The sequence below is a fragment of the Suncus etruscus genome, chromosome 1 (genome assembly GCF_024139225.1).
Source record: "Suncus etruscus isolate mSunEtr1 chromosome 1, mSunEtr1.pri.cur, whole genome shotgun sequence".
NCBI classification, from domain to species: Eukaryota; Metazoa; Chordata; class Mammalia; order Eulipotyphla; family Soricidae; genus Suncus; species Suncus etruscus.
Window position 1 is genome coordinate 61,803,270 of NC_064848.1, and position 20,446 is coordinate 61,823,715.

General features: G+C 52.8%; 1 protein-coding gene and 1 pseudogene across 3 annotated transcripts in view; both read right to left on the reverse strand.

Annotated features, from left to right (window-relative positions):
• TLN1 (talin 1) overlaps positions 1–20,297 on the reverse strand; it is a 35,057-nt gene extending 14,760 nt beyond the window's left edge. Inside the window, exons 1-28 of one of the 3 annotated variants that reach the window (XM_049772890.1) lie at positions 20,188–20,297; positions 14,057–14,219; positions 13,726–13,823; positions 13,374–13,503; positions 13,130–13,282; positions 12,329–12,471; positions 12,084–12,211; positions 11,321–11,381; positions 10,304–10,408; positions 9,840–9,995; positions 8,360–8,461; positions 8,129–8,205; positions 7,787–7,967; positions 7,566–7,679; positions 7,359–7,467; positions 7,005–7,213; positions 6,769–6,867; positions 5,471–5,638; positions 4,842–5,136; positions 3,265–3,431; positions 2,261–2,389; positions 1,995–2,111; positions 1,794–1,907; positions 1,451–1,585; positions 1,198–1,326; positions 782–884; positions 481–689; positions 43–162 (exon numbers count right to left, since the gene is read on the reverse strand). In XM_049772890.1, coding sequence (XP_049628847.1) covers positions 43–162; positions 481–689; positions 782–884; positions 1,198–1,326; positions 1,451–1,585; positions 1,794–1,907; positions 1,995–2,111; positions 2,261–2,389; positions 3,265–3,431; positions 4,842–5,136; positions 5,471–5,638; positions 6,769–6,867; positions 7,005–7,213; positions 7,359–7,467; positions 7,566–7,679; positions 7,787–7,967; positions 8,129–8,205; positions 8,360–8,461; positions 9,840–9,995; positions 10,304–10,408; positions 11,321–11,381; positions 12,084–12,211; positions 12,329–12,471; positions 13,130–13,282; positions 13,374–13,503; positions 13,726–13,823; positions 14,057–14,186 — 3,681 coding nt within the window. In that variant the 5' untranslated portion in view covers positions 14,187–14,219; positions 20,188–20,297. Of the gene's footprint in view, positions 1–42; positions 163–480; positions 690–781; positions 885–1,197; positions 1,327–1,450; positions 1,586–1,793; positions 1,908–1,994; positions 2,112–2,260; positions 2,390–3,264; positions 3,432–4,841; positions 5,137–5,470; positions 5,639–6,768; positions 6,868–7,004; positions 7,214–7,358; positions 7,468–7,565; positions 7,680–7,786; positions 7,968–8,128; positions 8,206–8,359; positions 8,462–9,839; positions 9,996–10,303; positions 10,409–11,320; positions 11,382–12,083; positions 12,212–12,328; positions 12,472–13,129; positions 13,283–13,373; positions 13,504–13,725; positions 13,824–14,056; positions 14,255–20,187 lie in introns of those variants that run through there. The other 2 variants (XM_049772898.1, XM_049772904.1) reach the window with 2 other exon arrangements.
• LOC125994855 (uncharacterized) lies at positions 12,882–13,012 on the reverse strand (annotated as a pseudogene).
• Positions 20,298–20,446: the final 149 nt, after the last annotated feature.

Genomic DNA, 20,446 nt, shown 5'->3' on the forward strand with positions numbered 1-20,446 from the left:
TGGGGAAGAAAGAACCATGCCACCATCCGACTGGGCTCCTACCGAGTTGCTTAGGAGTCGCTTGCTGGCATCACCCACAGCCCTCAGGGCATTGTCCACATCACGCTGGCCCGGCAGGCAGCTGACGCAGCGGTTCAGAGCCTGGGTCACTGCTTTAGCCACCTGAGGAAGGAAAGGAATCAGGGACAGGGGGTTTGCCAAGATAGAAGCACTTGAGGAAACCCTTTATCTGGCACAGGGACATAGGAGACAAGAGGATAAAGTGTGGTGCCAGGCACTTATGAGGCTGAAGTCTGAGTCATCAGGTGTGTGACAAGTCTTCCCAACACTTAGCACCAACAGCACCCCTCTCCCTTGGTTTGATGTCCAGCAAGAGTGAGAGGAGAGGAGCAGGATCCAGATGGGGTGAGAGAAGCGAGATGACCCCACAGAGAGGGGCCTTCTTAGGGGACAGTGTGGCCCTCCCTGCTCCTGACTGACCTGGGCGAGCCGCTGTTGGCTCTCAGGGTCCCCGGGACGGCCGGCTGCCTTTTTCGCCTCCTCAAGGAGACTGTTGGCCTTGTCCAGGACATCACTGGCTGTGTCAAGCACAATGGCCTGCACCGCAGGGTCGGACGTCTGGGCTGCAACTCCCCTGGCAGCCTGGGCCAGTGCCCGCAACCCCCCTGCCACATCCCGAGCAGCAATACCTGGGAAGATAAGAGGCTGCCTCAGCGCAGGGCCCCTGGGGGCTCCCTAGTCCCCAGCCTAAGGTTCCCCCTCCCTGGCCCTGCCCACATACCCGCATAATTCTCATTGCCCTGGGCGACTTCTCCTAGCAGCTGAGCGATGGCAGAGCTTACGGCCTTGGTGCTGGTGCCCAGGTCCTGGGCACATTTCTCCATCTAGGAGTGATGGGTGGATTCAGGGACTCTGGGGTGGGAGGACCAGGCAGAAAGGAACTGGAGAAGTGGCTGAGGGAGGTGAGCTCTGGGCACAGCAGGGAGAGAGCTTCTGGGTTTGAGGAAGGGCCAGTGTGGTTGTTACTGGAGCCAGGGGTAAGATCAGAAGGCTGGAGCCCATCCCTAGCACTGTGTGGTCTCTTAAGCACCACTAGGAGTAAACCCGAGCAAGAAATAGCCTGCTCTCCCACTCCCACACACAAAAGGACCACCATGTGTGACCCCCCCAAGCAAAAGAACAACAAAAGGAACTCACCGTCTCTCCAGGCAAAGGCTTCAGTTTGCCATCCCGGGCTGCAGCCTTCGCCTCCTGCAGGTCCCGCTCTAGGTTCTGTACCACACTCAAAGCTGAATCCATCTCCAGGGGCCCACATGCTTCCTGAGCCTACAGCAATGTGCGGTAAGGTGGAAAGGGATGGAGTTCAGCTGAGGTCACTTTTTGTGGGTCTCCTGTTGCCCCAGGATACTGACTTTTCCTTTGACAGAGAGCCATCGGCTCCTTCCCTTACCTTCTGGGCTGCGGTGCGGAGCTCGGCCAAGGCAGTGCTGAGGTTTTTGGCACACTGACTCAGCTGCATGGCCGAGGCCTGGTCCTGAATGGTGGGCACAGAGGCCTTGGCAGCTGCCACCATCTTCCCACCTGGCTATAGGGAGATGGAAGGGCAGATGAAGAGTGCCTACTTCCCACACCTGGGCTGGACTGGGGGTGCAGGGCCCATGTGGGGTGAGGGTGTATGGGGTTTGGGACCAAGAAATGGATGATGGGGTGGAGAGTCCAGATGTGAAGAAAATTAAGGGATTTTTGTAAGGGAGAAGGGTATATGGTGTAGTGAGAGGTGAAGGGCATCTCACCTGCAGAAAGCTCTGGCTGGCAGCAATGAGGGCCAGCTGTGCACTGGGGCTGTCGGGCTGGGCTTGGCTGCCTCGCACGCCCTGCACCAGCAGTGGGATCTGTTCCGCCACAGCCTGCAGAGGGACAGATTTGAAAGAGGTGCCCCTCAGAGGCATGAGACAGTTTCCTCCTCCTGAGGCCTCCTCTGCTTGAGATCTTACCTTGCAGCTCTGTGCCAGCAAGGGCTGGGGGCCAGCCGATGCTTTGGGGGCGGCGGTGGCATGCTGAGCAGCGGCAATAGTCTGCGTGGCCGAGGCAGCTGCTTGTTTGGCTGCATGCTGCAAGAACATGCAGTTGTTAGCATGGACCTCCTCAGGCCCGCTTACCCTGCCCCTACTGCCCTACTGTTGGCCCCAGCATCTTATCTGCCACGCTCTCCCCACCCAGCCTCATACACTCAGCTTCCTGCTGCATCCATAGAACTCACCTCCAGCCGCTGCACCAGCTTCTTCTTGATGGCATTCTGTGCAGCTGCATTGGTTGCCATGCGCAGCCCCTCGGCAGCCTCCCGTAGTCGCTGCTGCTGCTCCTCACTGTCGGGGTGAGCAGCTGCTCCCTGGGAGAGGTAGGGCAACTCATCAGCACCCAGTACCCGTTTGCCCTAGGGAAGCTCTGACATAGACTACAAACTTCTTTCCTGAGGCATTCCGGGAGGGGGCACATCCATCAGTGTTCATGGCTCACTTCTGGCTCTGGGTTCAAAGCCTATGCCTGGTTCTATCCTCAGGGACCACTTCTGGCAGGTTGGGGGAATCATAAGGGATCCTTGAGATAAAACCTTGCCTGGCTATAGGTAAGGCTAGTGCTATATACTGCTATATACTGTTTTCACAGTCCCTTTCCTGAGGTCATTTCTAGTTTCTCCAGAACTCCACCCATTAGAAAGGCCTTGGGGCCAAGTTCCCTTTGGGATGTTGAAATCTCTTCTTCCTCCACTCCCCACACGATTCCAACAGCAAACAGGTAGGTGCACAGGGGATTTTGAAGCCCGGGTCCCAAGAACACTAAAGCATGGGGTCTGTTACTCCTGCAAACTGAAGAACCCCCACAGGGTCAGGAACAGGGGGAACCCAGGGATCTTATGGCTCCTTCCTGATGGTCTTTAGTCCCCTGCTATCTCTGTATCTCACTCTCTGGTCTCTCTCAGCACTGAGAGCAGGAGGGGCCACATGCTTGGGTGTGTGCACAGATGATCCAGGGATCCCAGGGCAAACCAGGGCAGGGAGGACAAGCAGACTCTGGATTTGCCTGCAGTCTGGGAGTCTCACATGCCTCGGGCCTGGGCTGGGGGCACCTACAACGTGGACTTGCAATCCCTTCCTGGGTGTGCCTGCATTTGTTCTCTTGAATTTTCTGTGCTTGCTGACTTTCCCCTACCAGATACCTCCTCTTTCAGCTCAGAATGGAGTCTGTGCAAAAAAACCTCCGTACCTTGGCAGCCTCTACCATCTTGGCCGTGGCATCAGCAAGGATCTTGGCAGCACTTAAGAGCTTTCGGGAGTTCTCCAGGTCACTCTCCCCCTCAGCGTCGGCCTTGATGGCATTGACCAGGTCTGAGGTGGCCTGGGCCAGGATTCGGGCCTGCCGCACCATCTCCCCTGGGAGGACAGGGCACAATCAGTCCAGGCAGCTGGTGACACTAGAGGGCAGTGGGGTGGGTGGAAGGAGGCGTCCACAAGACAGAGAGAGATTCTAGGGACAGGGCAGCAGATGAGTGAGGGGTTTTCTTGGAGTCATTGTCTGTTGGGCAAACAGACTCTGAGATGAAGAGATGAAGAGATTGCCTAGGGAAGTTAGACAGGACAGCAGATACTCTCCAACTGGTATTTCTTTTTTGGGGAAAAGCAGTTTGGGCCATACCCAGTGGTACTTAGGGACTATTCCTGGGCTCTATGCTCAAAACTGACCCGGTGCTCAGGGGACCATATGCAATGCTGAGCTAGAACCCAGCATAGCTGCATGAAAGGCTAGTGCATTGGTTATAGTACTATCATTCTGGCCCCTTCAATGGATATGTATAGTTACTAAGTAATCACAGAGGATCTAATTCTTTGTGAAGGCTTTTGGGGATAAGGGAGATCAGTGGAGAAAGAAGGTCATTTCTTATTTTTCTTTTTTTGGGCTCAGGGGTTACTCCTGGCTATGCGCTCAGAAATTGCTCCTGGCTTGTGGGACCATATGGGACGCTGGGGAATCAAATGCGGCCCATCCTTGGTTAGCCTCGTGCAAGGCAAACACCTTACCACTTGCACCAGCCGCAGAAGATTATTTCTTTTTCTGATTTTTATCCTTTTCATTTTTGAGACCTAAATCAGGGCCTCACTCTTGCAAAACAAGCACTACTGAGTCAGCCCTGCTCAAGAAGGCAATTTCTTTTTTTCATTTGTTAGTTTTTGGTTCCCTAACCAGGGCTTCCTCTTGGTTCTGTGGTCATTCCTGGCAGTACTCAAGTGACCTTACAGGGTGCTGGGGATCAAACTACAGTCAACCACATGCAAGGCATGTAAGTGCCTTAACCCTTGTACTATCTCTCCAGCCATTGAGGAGGCAATTTCTTTTTTTTTTTTTTTTTTTTTGGTTTTGGGTCACACCCAGCAGCGCTCAGGGGTTACTCCTGGCTCTACGCTCAGAAATTGCTCCTGGCAGGCTTGGGGGACCATATGGGATGCTGGGGCTTGAGCCATTGTCCTGCGTCTAAGGCAAACACCCTACCTCTGTGCTATCTCTCTGGCCTGAGGAGGCAATTTCTTAACAAAGCTACTCTCCATTCCCTTTTATGTGTACCTTTGGTATACATAAAAGCATGCCAAGGAAAGTAGGGTGGGGATCATATTCTTGTTTCACCAATGAGGAGCCAAAGGTTCAGAGATGAAATACCCATATCAGCCACGCTATATTCTTGGCAGGAGGAAGGAAGTTTGTAGAGCAAGTCCAATTGGCTTAGGGCACCTCTCTGGACTGCCTCCCCCGACCCCCACAGTGTGTTTGTGCAGATGAGTTGTCCTTACCAGCATCGCCCATGGAGCTGAAGATGTTCTCAGTAACAGTAAGGATGGTGTCTGTGGCCTGGTCATAACGGCCAGCGGGCCCTGCCCCTGTGGCATGGGCCCTCACATGCTGTAGCAGCTCATTCAGGGCCTGGGTGACAGCGGTGGCAGCGGCCCCCACCCCCCTCAGCAGCTGCGCATCTTCAGTGGCTGCCTGTGAGGCAGACACACAGCCTTCCACTGCTTTGGCCACCAGGCGGCCGGCCTCCACAAGCTGCTCCTGACACACGGGCGAACTTATCGTAGGCGCCACCACCTGTGGGTAAACTGCACATCAGCAATGCAGATAAGGGGAAGGAGGTGAGATGGGTATCTCTGGGCTGTGGGCAATAGTGGCCCTGGGAATCAAAGAGGTACATGAGATGTTGGAGAGAGAGCGCCAAAGCACTAGGGCACAAACCCTGTGAAGTTCTGAGTTTGATTACTGATACCACAATCCTCCCATCTTTACTCCTTCGCTTCTGAGCTAAGCAACAAACATTCAGGCTTGTACAGCCAAGCCAATATGCCTGCAAGTGGTTCCTGAGCCTCTGAACATGGCTGGAGAGGCCACATTGCCTGGGCACAGGGTAGAGAGACCTGAAGCTCACCTTGGTACAAGCCACCAGCTGGGAGGTAGACAGAGCGCACTGTGTGGCTGCAGCAATGACCTGGGTCTGGAGGCCCGAGTCTTCTGTTCGCTGGGCCACGCTCTTGGCCTTGAGGACCAGGGCAGCGGCGGCACTGGCCACAGCCTTGGCGAGCTGCATCAGCACATCCTGTGAGGAAATCATGGTGAGTGAGGGGCTGAGAGGGGCACAGAACCCTCAGGCCCGCTCAGAGGCATAGCCAGCTCATTATTCCCACGGGTGCCAATCATGGGACAGGGTGAGCAGAAGCCACCAGAATCTACTCCAAGCCCCTTGCCTCAAATGCCCCAGTAAGCCAGTACCATCACCCGGGAACAGAGACACACCAGAGACAACACAACACAGGGGGAAAATAGCTGCCCGAGGAGGATACACTCGTCGGCCACTGGGAGGGAGAATTGGTGAGACAAGGGGAGTCCTCCCTGGCCCAGCTTCTTCTTTCCTTCCACGTATTCTTCTCTTGGTTGAAGTCCTGGGAACTAAGTCCCTGGACTAGCCACTCCTCAATTCCCTGCACCCTGCCTCCAAGTCTCCCAACAAGCCCGGCTCTCCCGGGCTGAGGCACAGACGAGTGTATGCAGCTCGGAGAGGACAAAGCTGGGAAGGCCCAGGCCAGAGGCCGTTACCGTGGGGTGATCAGGAGGAGATCGAACCCCAGCCCCTCTGGGTGCACATATCTGCGTGGGAAATGCAGGGTGACAAGTCAGCTGAGGAAAATGGCCAGGGGAAGGGAAGGGAGACTAGAGATTTGAATGGTGGCCCTTAAGTGGTGTGGCGTGGTCTAAGGCAGCATTTCTCAACTGGGGCCACATGGCACCCAGGACTGTGCAAGGTGAAAATTGCAAACATGGCAGAGAATGGAACAATTAGTAGGGTAAGAAGGACCCAGGAAGGAAACAAGGTGGAAAGGGCAATGTGGCCAGGAAAAGACTGAGACACACAGGGCAGGGGGTAGGTCATGAAACCCTCAAACTGGGTCTGGGCTTGTGAAAGAGGGAGACAGCAAACAGCTGAGAGGGGGCTTAAAAATATCATCAATACTGGCCGAAGGGGAACAAATAAATTAGGTCTAGTTGTAGGGTTTCTGAATCCTCATTCCCCATAAAAAGAGGATTGAGGCTTCCCTTTCCAGAAGTCAGTTCTGGAAAGAGAGGTTCAGGATAGGGAGAGGGGTTTGGTTGGTTCACAGGACTGGCAACCAGATTCAGTACCAGAGGTTACCTCCTAGAAGCTGAAGTTCTTGGGAAGAAGTCACCAACCTGGAAGTGGGGGTCAGTATCACTCTCCCCAATCTGCTGCAACAGCTCTCCGCTAGCCTGGCCCACATTTCCAGCTGCCTGCAACAGGTTCTGACGGGGCTGTAGAGAGTGAAAGTCAATCAGGGGCAGCCCCCTCATTTATGCCCAAGTCTGGGAGTCCATGCTTCCTTCTACCTTGCACTTCTTCCCCTGCCCCCTTTCTTTGCCTCCCCAATACCCACTCTGGGGCTCCTAACCTCAGCGCTGGCTGGCTGGGCACTGCGTAGCAGCTCGGACACGGCCCCTGCCAGGCCCTTAGCTGCTTGCAGCAGGGGCCGCCCACTACCACCCTCATCCTCCAGCAAAGCGGCCAGCAGCTTGACACCACGAGACATCTCAGTCAGGTTGGAGGAGATGGTGGTGACAGCACAGCCCACGGCTGTGTAGTCAGTCTCAGCAGGGTCACCTGTGATGAAAGAAGGAGCAGACGTGAGAGACAGAGATACAGAGCTAAGGCAAGCTCAAGGGCAATTGCTCGCCTATCCTTACTGAGCCTTCAGGGCCACCACCCATATGGGGTTCCTGCCTGCCGAGTGCCTGCCTGGCCCTACCCGATGTCAGGTTCACCACGGAGGCAGTGCCAGCTGTGATGGCGTCCACCTGCGAGTGGATCTCATGCTTTGATTCATCCATCTTGTTCTTCCGCCAGGCCTTGGAGGCCTGTGAGCAGGAGGGGTCAATGTCAGCTTTGTCCATCTTTGGGAACTCATTCCCAACTCCCTACTCGAAGGCCCAGGGCCTGTGCAGCCCATACTCACAGCATCCTGGCCTAGAGGCGGCAGAGTGTCAAAGTCATCCAGAGTGGCTTGGGCGGCCTGCACTGCCTGCATGCTAGAGTTGATGGTTCCTGTGAGCGCCTGCTGGGCAGAAGTCTGCAAAGCCAGGAGGGGAGGTGAGAAGGGTCAGCAAAGAGCCTGAAAGCATAGGGAGGCTGGGAGGACCTGGATGAGGGTGGCATTAGAAGGAGGAGGCTTCTTACCAATGGAGGCATATGTCCTCGGTGCATCTGGCCACTAGTGACCTGCTGCTGGGCAGGGGGCATACTGCCCATTTGGAAGTTCTCAGGACCTGAAGCCCCAGAACGCATGATGGCGGGCAGGGCCACAGAGCCGTGCTCCACCTTCCCCACTCGATTGTACTGCTGCTGGAGGACAGTGGATCTGAGGAGGGAACTCGTGTAAAGGTTTGCTCTGTTCTCAATGCCCCATTTCAGAGACTCTAGGTATGACTAGCCCCACCATTGCCCCAGGGTCTCCCCCATTCTCAGAGGAGTTTAGTGTCAAGACCTGTCATCCCTGTGGCCACCCAACTTCCTACATACTTTTTGGGGGACACTGAGTCTTCCAGCATAGTAGACTCTTCATCTCCCTCCAGTCCAAAGTGATCCTTGCTCTTTTTCTGTTGGTAGGGTAGCAGGATTGGAGGAACCAAGGTTAAAGAGTGCTACTTCCCTCTTCCCTTCAATCAGTCACTCCCAGAAAGAGAGGTCCCCGCTTCCACAGGACCGGCTGTGGGGGTAAGGCAAGAGGCAGGCCATCGTGGTGGCCCTCACCTTTTTCAGGATGATGTCTATGTAGCCAGCAATGAGCTGGGCAATCTGCTCCCCTTCGGTGGTCTGCACTGAGTAGTAGCCATCCTGGTAATCCCCAAAATCCTAGGGTAACAAGTTGGTGGGCTGAGTGGGAGAGCCTGAATATCCCCAGGCTGAAAAAGGGGTAAGATGCGAACCCTAAAGCTGAGCCTTGCCTTTCTCTTCCCCTCCTGTCCCTTCATTGTTCCCCTTTGCAGGGAAACAGTGACTATGGATGCTGTTTCAAAAGGACATTTCAAAGGAGGCTCTTTCCTTGAACTCTGATAACAGACAGGGCGGATGGCAACAAAGAGCTTTCAAATGACTTTGAATGACAAACTACTAGTACCAACCCCTAAATGAGTATTGTTTTTTGTTGTTTGGGGGCCATAGCAAAAGTGTTCAGGGGTTACCCCTGGCTATGCGCTCAGAAATCACCCCTGGCAGGGGAACCATATGGGATGCCAGGGATCAAACCTGGGTCAGCTGTATGCAAGGTAAAAGCTCTATTCACTGTGCTCCTGGCAGTTATCGCCTCCACTCGACCCCCGAGAAACTTTGTCAAGTTGGTTATTGGCTTTCAATACACAATGTCAAAATATAAAGCTAAAGAGGTATAGAGCTCATGCCAAAAGGAGCTCGCTCGCTCTCTCCCTCTTGCTCTCTCCCTCTTGCTCTCTCCCCACTTTCCCCTCTTTAAGTCTCCTATCAGCCCACTTTGCTACCTACAGGATTATTTTGTGTATAAATAATTTTCCAGGTGAACAGGGTAATTATCTGGAATAATCCAGGGGTTTTACTGATCAACCCTACTGACCCAACAGTTCCCTTCTCCCCAACTCTGCTTCCTACTGCCTCCACCCCTGGCAGTGCTCAGGGTTTATTCTGGGTCTCTATCTTGTTGATTACATTTTAGAATTTTATGTTAATTTTATTTTATTTTTGTTTTTGGGTTACACCCAGTGGCTCTCGGAAGTTACTCTGGTTCTGTGCTCAGAACCATATGGGATGCCGGGAATTGAAGCAGAATCTGTCTGGGGTTGGCTGTGTACAAAGTAAATGCCTTACTACTGTGCTATTGCTCTGGCCCCCAAATTAATTTTTCTAAATTGAGGTTTCATACTGCACAATATTACTGGAGTCATTTAACAGTTGCAGAACAACATCACTGTCCTTTTCCTCTCCACTATTTTGCTGATTAATGAACAAGTTTCTTCTAAGTTTCAACTAATCAGCATAGATTCCTCTCTACTGTGGTGGTTGGTGGTCTCCCTGTACCTGCACTGGTTCCAGAGGGCTTTCTGTGGAATATATAAATATATATATATATATATATATATATATATAGATAGATAGATAGATAGATATAGTGCCTCCGCTTTGATGGATGGAAGACACCTTTGCAGCTGCTCTTTGTCTACAAAGCCCAAAGCATGTTCTCTGCTGAACCCTCCAGACTCACCAGGGTGAAGCTCTTGGGGGAGGCGGCCCAACGTTTGATGTTGGTGAGGTTCCATTCCTGGATCACCTCTTTAGTTTTCTCATCCACGCGCATCACACACTCCTTAGTGATGCCCAGGAGCCGGGGCACCAGCTTGTTCTTGCCTTTCATCTTTTCCTGTGAGGCAGATGCAGTCACTGAGGTTAGACATCAGAAGCTGACCAAGTTGTCAGTAATTAAGTGGGACTGAGACCTCAAGCTAACCTTGGCTGGATGGACTTGGCAAGATTCTGTCAGAGTAAAGGGAAAGGAGGAAAAGCACAGGGTAGAAAGGGAAATGGTGGCAGACAATGGGGAAGGTGTCACAGGTAGAACACTAGAATTCTAGGAATGACAGAAAATGTAATGGAGGCAGGGTCAACAACTGGTAATTGAGGAAAGGGAAAGCAAGAGCAGGAGGGAGGAGGGAAGAGCATGGCACCTACCTTAACCAGGAAGAAGGAGACGCCATAGGTCTTGAGGGAACGGGCTAGCTTCACATAGCGTACCTTGGCCTCAATCTCAGTCATCGGCCCACAATTCTTGTGTGCCTGAGAATGCAAAATGAGGAAAGGTTTAGCAAAATATGGGAGAACACTGTCTTGGACAAGGAGTGAAGATAGCATGTGGAGTGAAGGCATACACAAAAGGCTGGGGAGACAGGATAGGAGAAATTAGAGTGACAGGATGGAGACTGACAAAGGATATGCAGTAGGGGGAGAGAGAATGGAAGGAAGAGGGAGGGAGAGCAGAGGAGGAAGGGAGGGAGAGAGGGGAAAGGGGGAGAGAGAGAGAGAGAGAGAGAGAGAGAGAGAGAGAGAGAGAGAGAGAGAGAGAGAGTGTAAGAGAGAACGAACCCTGTAGACATGCTACGCTGTACAGGGACAGAAGTAGATCAGGCCCTCAGACCTTTAGAGCCTTCATATTCAGCATCAGAGTAACATCTTGCATGTGTACAAAGATGTACTTTCTGGGGCCAGAGAGATAGCACAGAAGTAGGGCTTTTGCCTTACACACAGCCAACTCAGGACAGATCTGGGTTTGATTCTCAGTATCCTATATATATATGGTTCCCAGAGCCTGCCAGGAACAATTTCTGAGCCCAGAGACAGGAGTAACTGGTATGGCCCAAAAACCAAAAAAAAAAAAGATGTACTTTCCATAGTCACTTCGGGTAGACTATCTCATTTGAGTCTCCTGTGAGTCCTTAACCCACAGATATTGTTACCCCAAGTTAGAGGAAAAGAAACCAAAACACTAAATTGAATTCTATGGTAAAAGCAGCCATGGGGCTATGATGAAAAGCTCAGATCTTCGTTCTCCTGGCATTAGAGAGGAGAGGGAGAACAGCTTGGCAGGTGGAAGCAGGGTGGGAGTGGGGGGGGGGGGGGTCTATTTGGTCAGTAGGGTTAAGCAGCAAAGCCCTTAGATCACCCCAAACAATTGCCCCTAGCCCCATTCACCTGGAAAATCTTACGCTCTCCCTTCTGCTTCACATACTCCTTGGGCAGGAAGTCCTTCAGGCTACACCAGAAAAGGGAGGGTCAGCATGGAACGGACAGCAGCAGGGCTATGTGGACATAGACTGTGGGCCAAGGGGTGTGAGGAAATGCCTGGGGGCAGGATCATGTTGGGGGACTAGGAAGACTCTGAGGGAAGAGTCTGTCTGGATGGCCACAGAAACCGAGGTTACTTCACATTATTAGCTCTGGACTGCAATCTGCCTCTCCTTAGGGGAATAAAACTGGGGAAACCTACATCAAAGACTCAGTCCCTGAGGGAAAGAGGGTGGAGAACCCTCTCAAAACTGGAAGCAACAGGAACTCAGAGGACAGCTGACCATGTACAGTAGATTCTGAGGAAGCCACAAGGATTTCTATATTCTGAGAACTATTGTGAGACTTTTAAGCCCAGTCTTTCTGACATGTAGAACTTGACCATTTGCCTCTGGCTACTATACTCAAATTCTTCAGTCTTAAATAAACAAACAAAGCACTCTCCCTGCCCTCAGAGGTAGGGGTCAGAGGCAGAGATCTGGACTGTGTTCAGATCATACATGGGGCCAGTAAAGAGATGCCTGGATGATGGGAGTGACAAAGGCATGCATGTGGCTTGATTCCACCCTCATGCAGTAGAAGACGAGATGGGGAAGCCTGGGATGGCAGCCCTGTTGTTCCCAGAGGTGAATTTGGGGCCCTGACTGAGCACAGGATGTAGATCACTCACTCTAGGAAGCCAGCCTTATGCTTCTGTTCATTGTGGGGCCCAAACTGGATCTGGCATTGGAAGCCTGCGAACTCACAGGCCTTGTCGAAGGAGACGGGGTGGGAGCCGTTCAGGATGTCATCTCGTGCCTAGAGAGCACAGGGAACGGTGGGGATGCTTTCAATGGAGGCAAAGCTCCTTCCCCATAATGTATCCCCTCCTTGATGCCCTTCTCATTGCCACCTCCACACCAGACCTCTCTATACCTGCACATAAAGAAGGTTCAGCTGGACAGGATCACGAGAATCCACATTCTGATCAGAGTAGAAGAACTTTCTCCGCAGCAGAAGCGTCTCATGCTCCTCTACACCCTGTTCCCGCAGTGTCCGGCCATGGTCCAACCAGTTCACTGGGATACAAGATTCCCCTCAGTGCTTTCCAGATGTGCCCTTCATACTGTCTGAATACTGACCTTCTGTTTGCCAACATCTTCCTTCCCTACTTTCTCTCATTAGCATGTCAGGTTCTCTGGGTCTAAGACTTGAGACTTTAATGTTGAGCCAGAGTGATAACACAATGGGTAGGCACAAAGATAAGCAGCCAATCCTAGTTTAACACCGCCCCCCCCCCCCCATACCACTGGGTCCCCTAGGCCCTGCAAGAAGTGATCCCTGAGTGCACAGCCAGGAGTAAGTCCTGTGTACCTCTGGATGAGACTTAAAGCCAAAAGAAAAAAAAACAAAAACAAACGAAAGACTTGATCACAGGTGTTTCACAGTGTCTAAAAGTCCTCTGCAAAAGCCATTTTCAACACTAAGTAATAAGTGCATTTAAATAATAGCTGACAGCTCCCTAAGACCTATTTTCAATACCTTATTTTTAGGGGATATATGTTAAACTGATAAGAACAGATACTACACTTGATCTTAGCCAAAAGGCTGAGAAGCGATTTTTAGGGGATATATTATGTGTGAGGGGAAGTGGAGAGTTGAGCCACACGTAGTGGCACTGTGGGTCTGCTAGGGAAAGAACCTGGTTCACCACATACCCTCTTTTTCCTGACTTACACTCATCATCTGTGTGCAGTTTCTGCTTTAGTTTCTCCATCTTCTTCTCATCTCGAAGAAGGGTCTTGTCCTTCCGTAAGGTCCCAGTCACCTCCTCCTTTTTCTCTTCCATCAGCTCTCGGACCAGTGAATATTCATCGTGGTTGGTGATGCCTGAGAGGGTGGTGGTAGGTGGTAACATCCTAGCACTGAAGCCCTCCCTCACCCCCACTGGCCCGGGCCCTTGGTCCCCAAGCCCCTGTACCGATGCGGGCACAGATGGTCATGAGCATGTCGGTGACAGTCTTGGAGTCATCCACCATGATGGTCTTCACAGTCCCATCCAGCATGCGGATCTTCAGGGGTCGCTGCTTCTTTCTGTATTCCATGGTGTCCTATTGGGGTGGGAAGAGGGAGCCACAGCCACTCCTTTCTATCTGCCCAGCAGGAAAGAAACAGGCAGGGTTCATTCATACAGGACCTCAGGCTAGCTGGTTGGAAGTCAGAGAGCTGGGGGAGGGGTAAGAGACCATACATGCAGGGGCTCAAAAAGGGAGGTGAGGCGGTAGAAGTGGATGGAAGAAGGCTCTGGTGCTCTCCGATGGGATCATACTCACCCCATTTCGAAGCATGTAGTAATCCAAGGCTTTCCCAGCCTCCAGCCATATACCCTTTTTAGGGTCGTCATCCGACAGAAACAGTCCAAAGTCAGTGGCTAAAAGAGGGGCCAAATGGGCTTAGGAGGCCCTCAAAGAGGCTGAATGGTTGCACCAGAGCCCCTTATGAGTCTCCTCCTGATCCCCCATTGACTCTGGGCCTAAAGGGGCAGGAGGCACCATGGGCCTCAGTAAGAGGTAAATAGCTTGAGGGAAAGAGGGGCATATCTGGAGCCAAGAGCCTAGGATGGGGTGGAAGAACCCCTCCCAGAGGCCCGGGGAAGTGACTCACGCGGGCCGCTTGGCACCTCTGGGATTCGCTCCCGGATCATGCGACAGGCGTCGTAGACCATGGTGGATGGCTCGAACTGCATGGTCTTCACCACATTCCCGATGCTGATCTTCAGCGATAGCGCAACCATGGTGGTGGCTTCTGCTCTCCAGCCTGGCTAGACCTGACCCGCAGCAGCAGGGCATTAGGAAACCCTCCCTGGAGAGAGGCATACCTCAAACTGTTTCTGGGGGCAGTTTTTATTTTTAAATTGGGGGTAGGAACTTCTAAGTGATGACCAGGGACCCATCTCCTGATCAATCCTGGCCTACCAGATGGACAGTTCGGGGCTAGGATCTGAGGACACGGTGCTGGCCATGTAGTACTGGGGATGATCTGGTAGTCTGGGGTCACAGCAGGTAGAGCTTAATGTAGTGGGGGAAGTGTGTGTGGAGGCAGGGGGCTACTTCAGAAATGGAGTCACCATAGCAAATAGTATGAGGTGGGTTTTTGCTTTAGTCAACTGTTTGAAATAATCAAAGATATTCACTCCCAGAAGATTAACAGGAGCCATCTAAGATAGGAAGGATGGGTTGGGGGTGGGAGACAGCAGAAAAAGCTCCCAGAGCAAGTCTGAATAGTAGCTGCTCCAACACTGCCCTGCCCACTGGAACATGCTTCTTTTCTCTCTTGCACTGGCCTTGCTCCTTTCCCATCCCAAACAAGTCCTGTCTGCCCTGTCCCAGGGCCGGATCTGTCTTGGTCTCCCAAGTTTGGCCTGGACCCACACAAAGGTCCCAATCCTGTTTTGAATTTTTGCCTCCTCCTCTGCAAAGTGAAGATACTCTATTAGTTCATCCTCAAGGGCCGACCCCTGAAGTCTTTGTGTGCTGGCTCGAGCTAGTTAACAAGGAAGACCTGAGCCTGGCTAGGGAGTTTCCATACCTTCCTCTAACCTGTAACGCTGGCGACCTCCCCGAGTGTCCAACCCCATATTCCCCCTTAAGGACAGTTAACCTAAAATTAGGACTTGCAATTCCAAAGGGATTCCAGAAGCTGTAGGTGCTTGGGTTTTGCAGAAGGGGAAACCAACCTGGGATGAAGCAGTTTTCCCCACAGTTCTGGGTCAAGAGCCCCCTCCAAGGCACCCAATCCCAGCCCACCCTCACCACAGCAATTCCTCTGCTTTCTCTTCTTCCTCCATTGCTTGCTGCCTTTCTGGGCTGTTAGGGTCCCACTCTGCCCTGGCCAGCAACTGTTGACAAAAGGAGCCACCAGAGGCAGCAGGCGATAATGCAGATAACAAGTCTGCTGGACTGCTGGTGATGCATCTGGATTCCTATAGGGATTGGTGGCTCTCAACCAAGTCATGGAGGAGATCCAGGTGGCAATGCTGGCCTCACCACTTAGTGCCCTCCCACCTCAGGAGAGAGGGAAGATCGCAAACAGAGGTGGGGCATTAGAATAGAGAAAGCAGTTGAGAAGCAGGAAGTGTTGTGGGGAGGTTGAAGTGGTTAGAGCAGGGGTTGAGGCAGAAACCGGGTTGGGGGAACGAAGAAATTTGTGAAAATAGTCAGGGGTTTGTTAGTGTCCCTGCCCTTCTACAATGCCCAGAGACACGGAAGAGAAGCCACAGCTTCATCTTTATCCTCATCAAGGGGGTCCTCCTAGATTCTCCACTCCAGCTCTGCCTTGCTCTAGTTCCTGGTGTGCCTTCCCCTGTACCTGGATGATCCTGGCTGTTAGGTCGCTGATGGCAGGACTGCAAGGATCTTCTACCCCAAGCTGAAAACGTATGACTCCCCCCATTTCCTCCGGACACAAGGGCACCCCCTTCCTTCTCAAGGAAACTTCTGTTGAGACCCCGATAAGGAGGCTGAGTCATGCCCACCCCTATTCCCAAGCACTTTACTGCAAGGGGTGGGGGGAGTGATGAACCGAGGGGTGCACTGTGATGAGGACATATATATAAGACCCCTGGATAATATAAGCTTCCAGTTCCCAATCTTCTCCCCTTTCCATCATGTTTTGTAAAACAGAAACCCTCAGACCCCCCTCCCAGGGAACTACTCCTCCCTCAAGACATTCCTGAGATACATTCCAGAGGAGTTGGGCAATTGGAGGGGGGGTAAGGGGTAGAAACTGAGGACAGGAGGTCAGATCCCAGCAAGGAATGGAATGTACTGGGGGTAAGGAATTTGGGGTACATGGAGAAAAATGGTCAGGGCAGATACCCACCAAGGGAGCTGCAGAAAGACAGAGAGGGGATAGGAGGAAGGGAGAAAACTGTGGGGAGTCAGAGTCTAAGAGGGCTGGGGGAGTAACACTTTGCCTGTTACCAAATTTGGCCTCTAAGTCCGCAACTGCGGGGGAAGGGGGAGGGCTGTGGGTGAGACTGACATATCCGGTCTAGGGCTGCTGGAAGATCAGGGAGGCCAGACCCACGGGCAAGGAGGGCAGCATAGGGCAGGGCAGGACTTCCCTCGGCACAGCTCCTCCCCATGGACACCCCTGTCATGCATATTCATTTTTCCCTAAATGCATGGGACTATGAAGGGCTACCTTTATGGTTATCACAAGCACACAGCTCAGACCTAGATCCCACAGAGGCTGCATCATCTTTCCATAAAGACTTATCCCTTGTGCACATAGCTGTCCTAACTGCCAGCACAGGAGGCCTCCCTGGGAGGCAGACATCCTCCCTCCAATCACCCAGCCTGGTTTCTGGAGAGGCTGTTGTGGGAAAGGCTCCAGGCCAAACTCTCAGTGCCTGGGAAATAAGAAGAGAAAGCTGAGGACCTTTTACCCTCAAGGGGCTCAATTGGCTAAGTAGAAAAACTATAAGCAGAATTAACACACCAAAGGCAGGATGTGGTCATAAACCAGAGGTGAGTGAGCACTCAAGGGAGAGATCTTTTTAGATCACTAAAGGGAATCCAAATCTCCAGAAAAGAATCACTTTAAGCCAGGAATTTAAATATAAAGGTAATTTTAAAGAAATGACAATCTATCCTTTATTGACAATAAATTGCTTTATATGTATATTAACTAATTGCTTTGGATACATCATTTGATTTCATCCTTACAACAACCCTGCAAGGTAGGTGATGTATTTTCCATTTCACAGACCAGGAAACTAAGGCTCAGTTCAAGGTCCTTGTCCGGAGTCACTCGGCTAATAGGTTGTGAATACGGGATCCGAACCCAGGTGTGTCTACTCCAAAGCCCAGGCTTGCTGCACGTGCCAGCCGGGGAGCATTCCAGCAGAGAGAATAGCGTAAGCAAAGGTGGAGAAGCAGGAGATCGTGGAAGGGCATTCAGGGAAGTGAGGAGGCAGGCTGGTTGAAGCACGAGATACCTGCAATGGAGCAGTGATGGGGAAGTTAGGGTTTGGACAGAAAGGGCAGAGAAGAGTCAGAGAAGAGGAGCAGAAATCCCATCTACTGGGGGGCAACAGGGAGCCACAGAAGGCTTGGAGCAGAAAGAGGCAAACCAGAACTTAAGTCTCAGAAGCCTCCTCTGGCAGTTAGTTCCCTCGGTTAGAAGGTCATAGCATTAGCACAGTGAGAGGGATCCAAACCAGTGTTAGAATACCAGAGGGGCAGTCATCCAGAAATGTTAAGAGGTGGACTGACAGCACCTTATGACAGTCTGTCCTGTCATCCCCCAAACTCAGGCTTGGGTATTCATGTCCCCAGGCACTATAAGTCATCCAATGGCTTGGGGCAGTGTGTTTAGGGAAGGAGTGAGAGAGGCTAAGAGTGAGCGGGTAACTAACTGAATCCATTGAGAGTAGGGTCCAAGGCAAGAGGTCAGTGGCTGAAACAGGATTAAAAGGGTGGGGAGGGACGAGGGGGAGACAAGAGTGCAGAGAAAGGCTGGGAGGAAGGTAGTCGGAAAAATACGTGCACGACCAGTGACTGATGTACGGTTGGGGAATGAGGGTGACTAACTGTGGACAGTGGCTAAATCAGGGAATGATGGAGTGAAGTCAGAGTCAGGCTGAGCTGCAGGAGGGGAGGAGAGAACGGGGAAAGCACAGGGAGGCTGTTGGCATCTGAGGGAAGCTAGGCTTGCTGGCAGTCTGGGAGACAGCCAGGGGCCGAGGCGCCTGGGAAGGGGACAATGCTGTGGTCAGTGGCAGGGTCAGGGTGGGGGTGAAATGGGGGTGTGGTTAGTGGCCTGGCTGGGCGTGGGATCAGCAAGACCCAATTTCCTCTTTGGGTCTCATTTCCTCTTTTCTCTTTGGGGAATGGGGGAAGGGGATTAGCATGTGGACCAAGAAAATAAAGGAGAGGGGTCAGAATGCTATAATATAGCTAGTAGGGTAGCTAGTGGAGTGGTTGCCTGGCACTGGGTTTCACACTGACTGGGGTTCTGAGCACCACCAGGACTGAGTGCAGAGCCAGGAGTAACCCCTAATCATAGCTTGGTGTGTGGCCCAAGAAAAAGAACAAGAACAAGAACAAACAACAAACAGAACAAAACAAGTGAATGAGGCTGAGAACACAGGAAGGGATGGTGTAGAGCAGGCACTGAGGGGAACTGGGCAGCTGTGCTAGGCTGTGTGGGGTTTGCAGAAAGTGGTTATGAGGGATGAAGGAAAATGAGGTGAAAAAGACAGAGAGGGTGCTTTAAGATGGTAAAGTGCAGATTCAGTGGGGGTGGAGGGTAAATTAAGGCTAGATAAATGGTTGATAAGGTATTTGGGTGAGGGAGTAGTGTGGGTAATGAATGGAGAAGAGTCTAAAGAGAAGGCGTGAAATTCTGGGTCTAGTAGGAGGGCTGGGCAAGAAGGCTTAAAATTTAGCACCTGAGGGTATTGGGAGAGAAAGGGCTGAACTTTTAAAAGGAGGGTTCCTTCCCTCTGTGGTAACAGTTTTCTTGGTTAAATCTCCTCATAGTTATCAATCCCCTTTCCCCTGACGACCTCTGCTGAGGACAAGACCTTGTCCATCTGCGCCTTCTCCTCGGTCCCCCTCCTTTTCCTGCCTCATCTCATACTTAACATGTCCCAGGAACTCAGCCTCTCAATCATGGTGGCCACAGTGAGGGCTTTGGACTCTGACGGCAGCAGAGAAGCTGGAATCCCACACGCCTACAACTTGAGCCGAAGCTCAGAGTGTTAGTCCGCAATGAAGTGGTCATTTCTCTGAGCAGAAGGCAACCCTGCGACTGAGTACCGGGGAAATAAAAGCCCAACCCACTGAACAAGGGGCATGTTCTTCGGCTAATCTCGTCAGGGATCTGCTTGAGATCACAGCCCTGATCCGACTTCAGTCACACCCTCCTAGGCTGCCCTCGAATTCTTGCTTGTTTACCATGCCATGGGCCTTACACGGCATGCAAGACGTGTGTTCTATCAATGAGCCCCATCATTCTTCACACTGACCCGAACACTCACTCACACGTGTTGTGTGTCCTGATGCCCCCAAACCAGCTTTGACATTTCTCCTTTTTCCCCCCGGGCAGGACAGCTCTCTCCAATCCGTGGTGTCTAATACTGACCTCATTTTTTACCCTAAGCACTTCATGCTAAATGTACGCTCCCCCCAAAAGCCTTATGGCTTTTTTTTTTTGGGGGGGGGGGCTTCATCCCTGAATCCCTTCTCCATTTCTTCAGTCTTTATTCTCAGGTCTTTAATCCCGAAAAATAAGCCAAAAAAAAAAACGGGACTTGTAAGCTAATTCCTGGCGGTGCCAACCCAGAGTCCCAATCCTGACTCACACGGCCCACCCTAAAAACAAAATTAGGATCTTCCCCCAAGCTTTACCCGCTCGGAAAGGACCCTGGCTCACAGCAGGGCTGCTTGCTTCTCGGGCACCTCACCCCAACTCACCCCAGACGCTTCCCTCCTACAGCCACGTCCAGACCCGCTATCGCCCGCTATCACCCGCGGGCTCCTCCCGCCGAGCTGTCGCAGGCGGAGGAAACGACCCGGCTCGCAGGAAGGCCCTGCCCTGCCCGGCCCCGGCCCCGGCCCCGGCTCCCGCGCGACGGCCTAGCCCCAGGGAGCGCTCCCGCCACTCCGCTTTGCAGGGCGCTGACCTCGGCCACGGCGCCCCGAAGCCCAGGCGCGGGAGATCGGGGAACCCCGCCCGCCTCCCGGAGGGCCCCACCCCGGGGCTCAGTCCGCCGCCGCCGGCCCTACCTGCGCCGCCCGGCTCCGCGCCCCGCCCGCCGGCCCCGCTAACCCGCTCGTCGTCCCGGAGGCTCGCGGACTCCGGCCTCGCCCTCTGCGCTTCGACTCCTTTCGGCCACTTCCGTCCCCGGAACCTTCCCCCGCCCGCGGGCGGCGCCCTGGGCTCGCGCTCTATGGTCGCGGCGCCCGCAGGAAGCCGCTCTGGCGCCCGCGCTCGTTGCTCCCGGGCCCGCCCCCTGCCGGAAGCCCGCTGCGCGGGCGCAGTGCG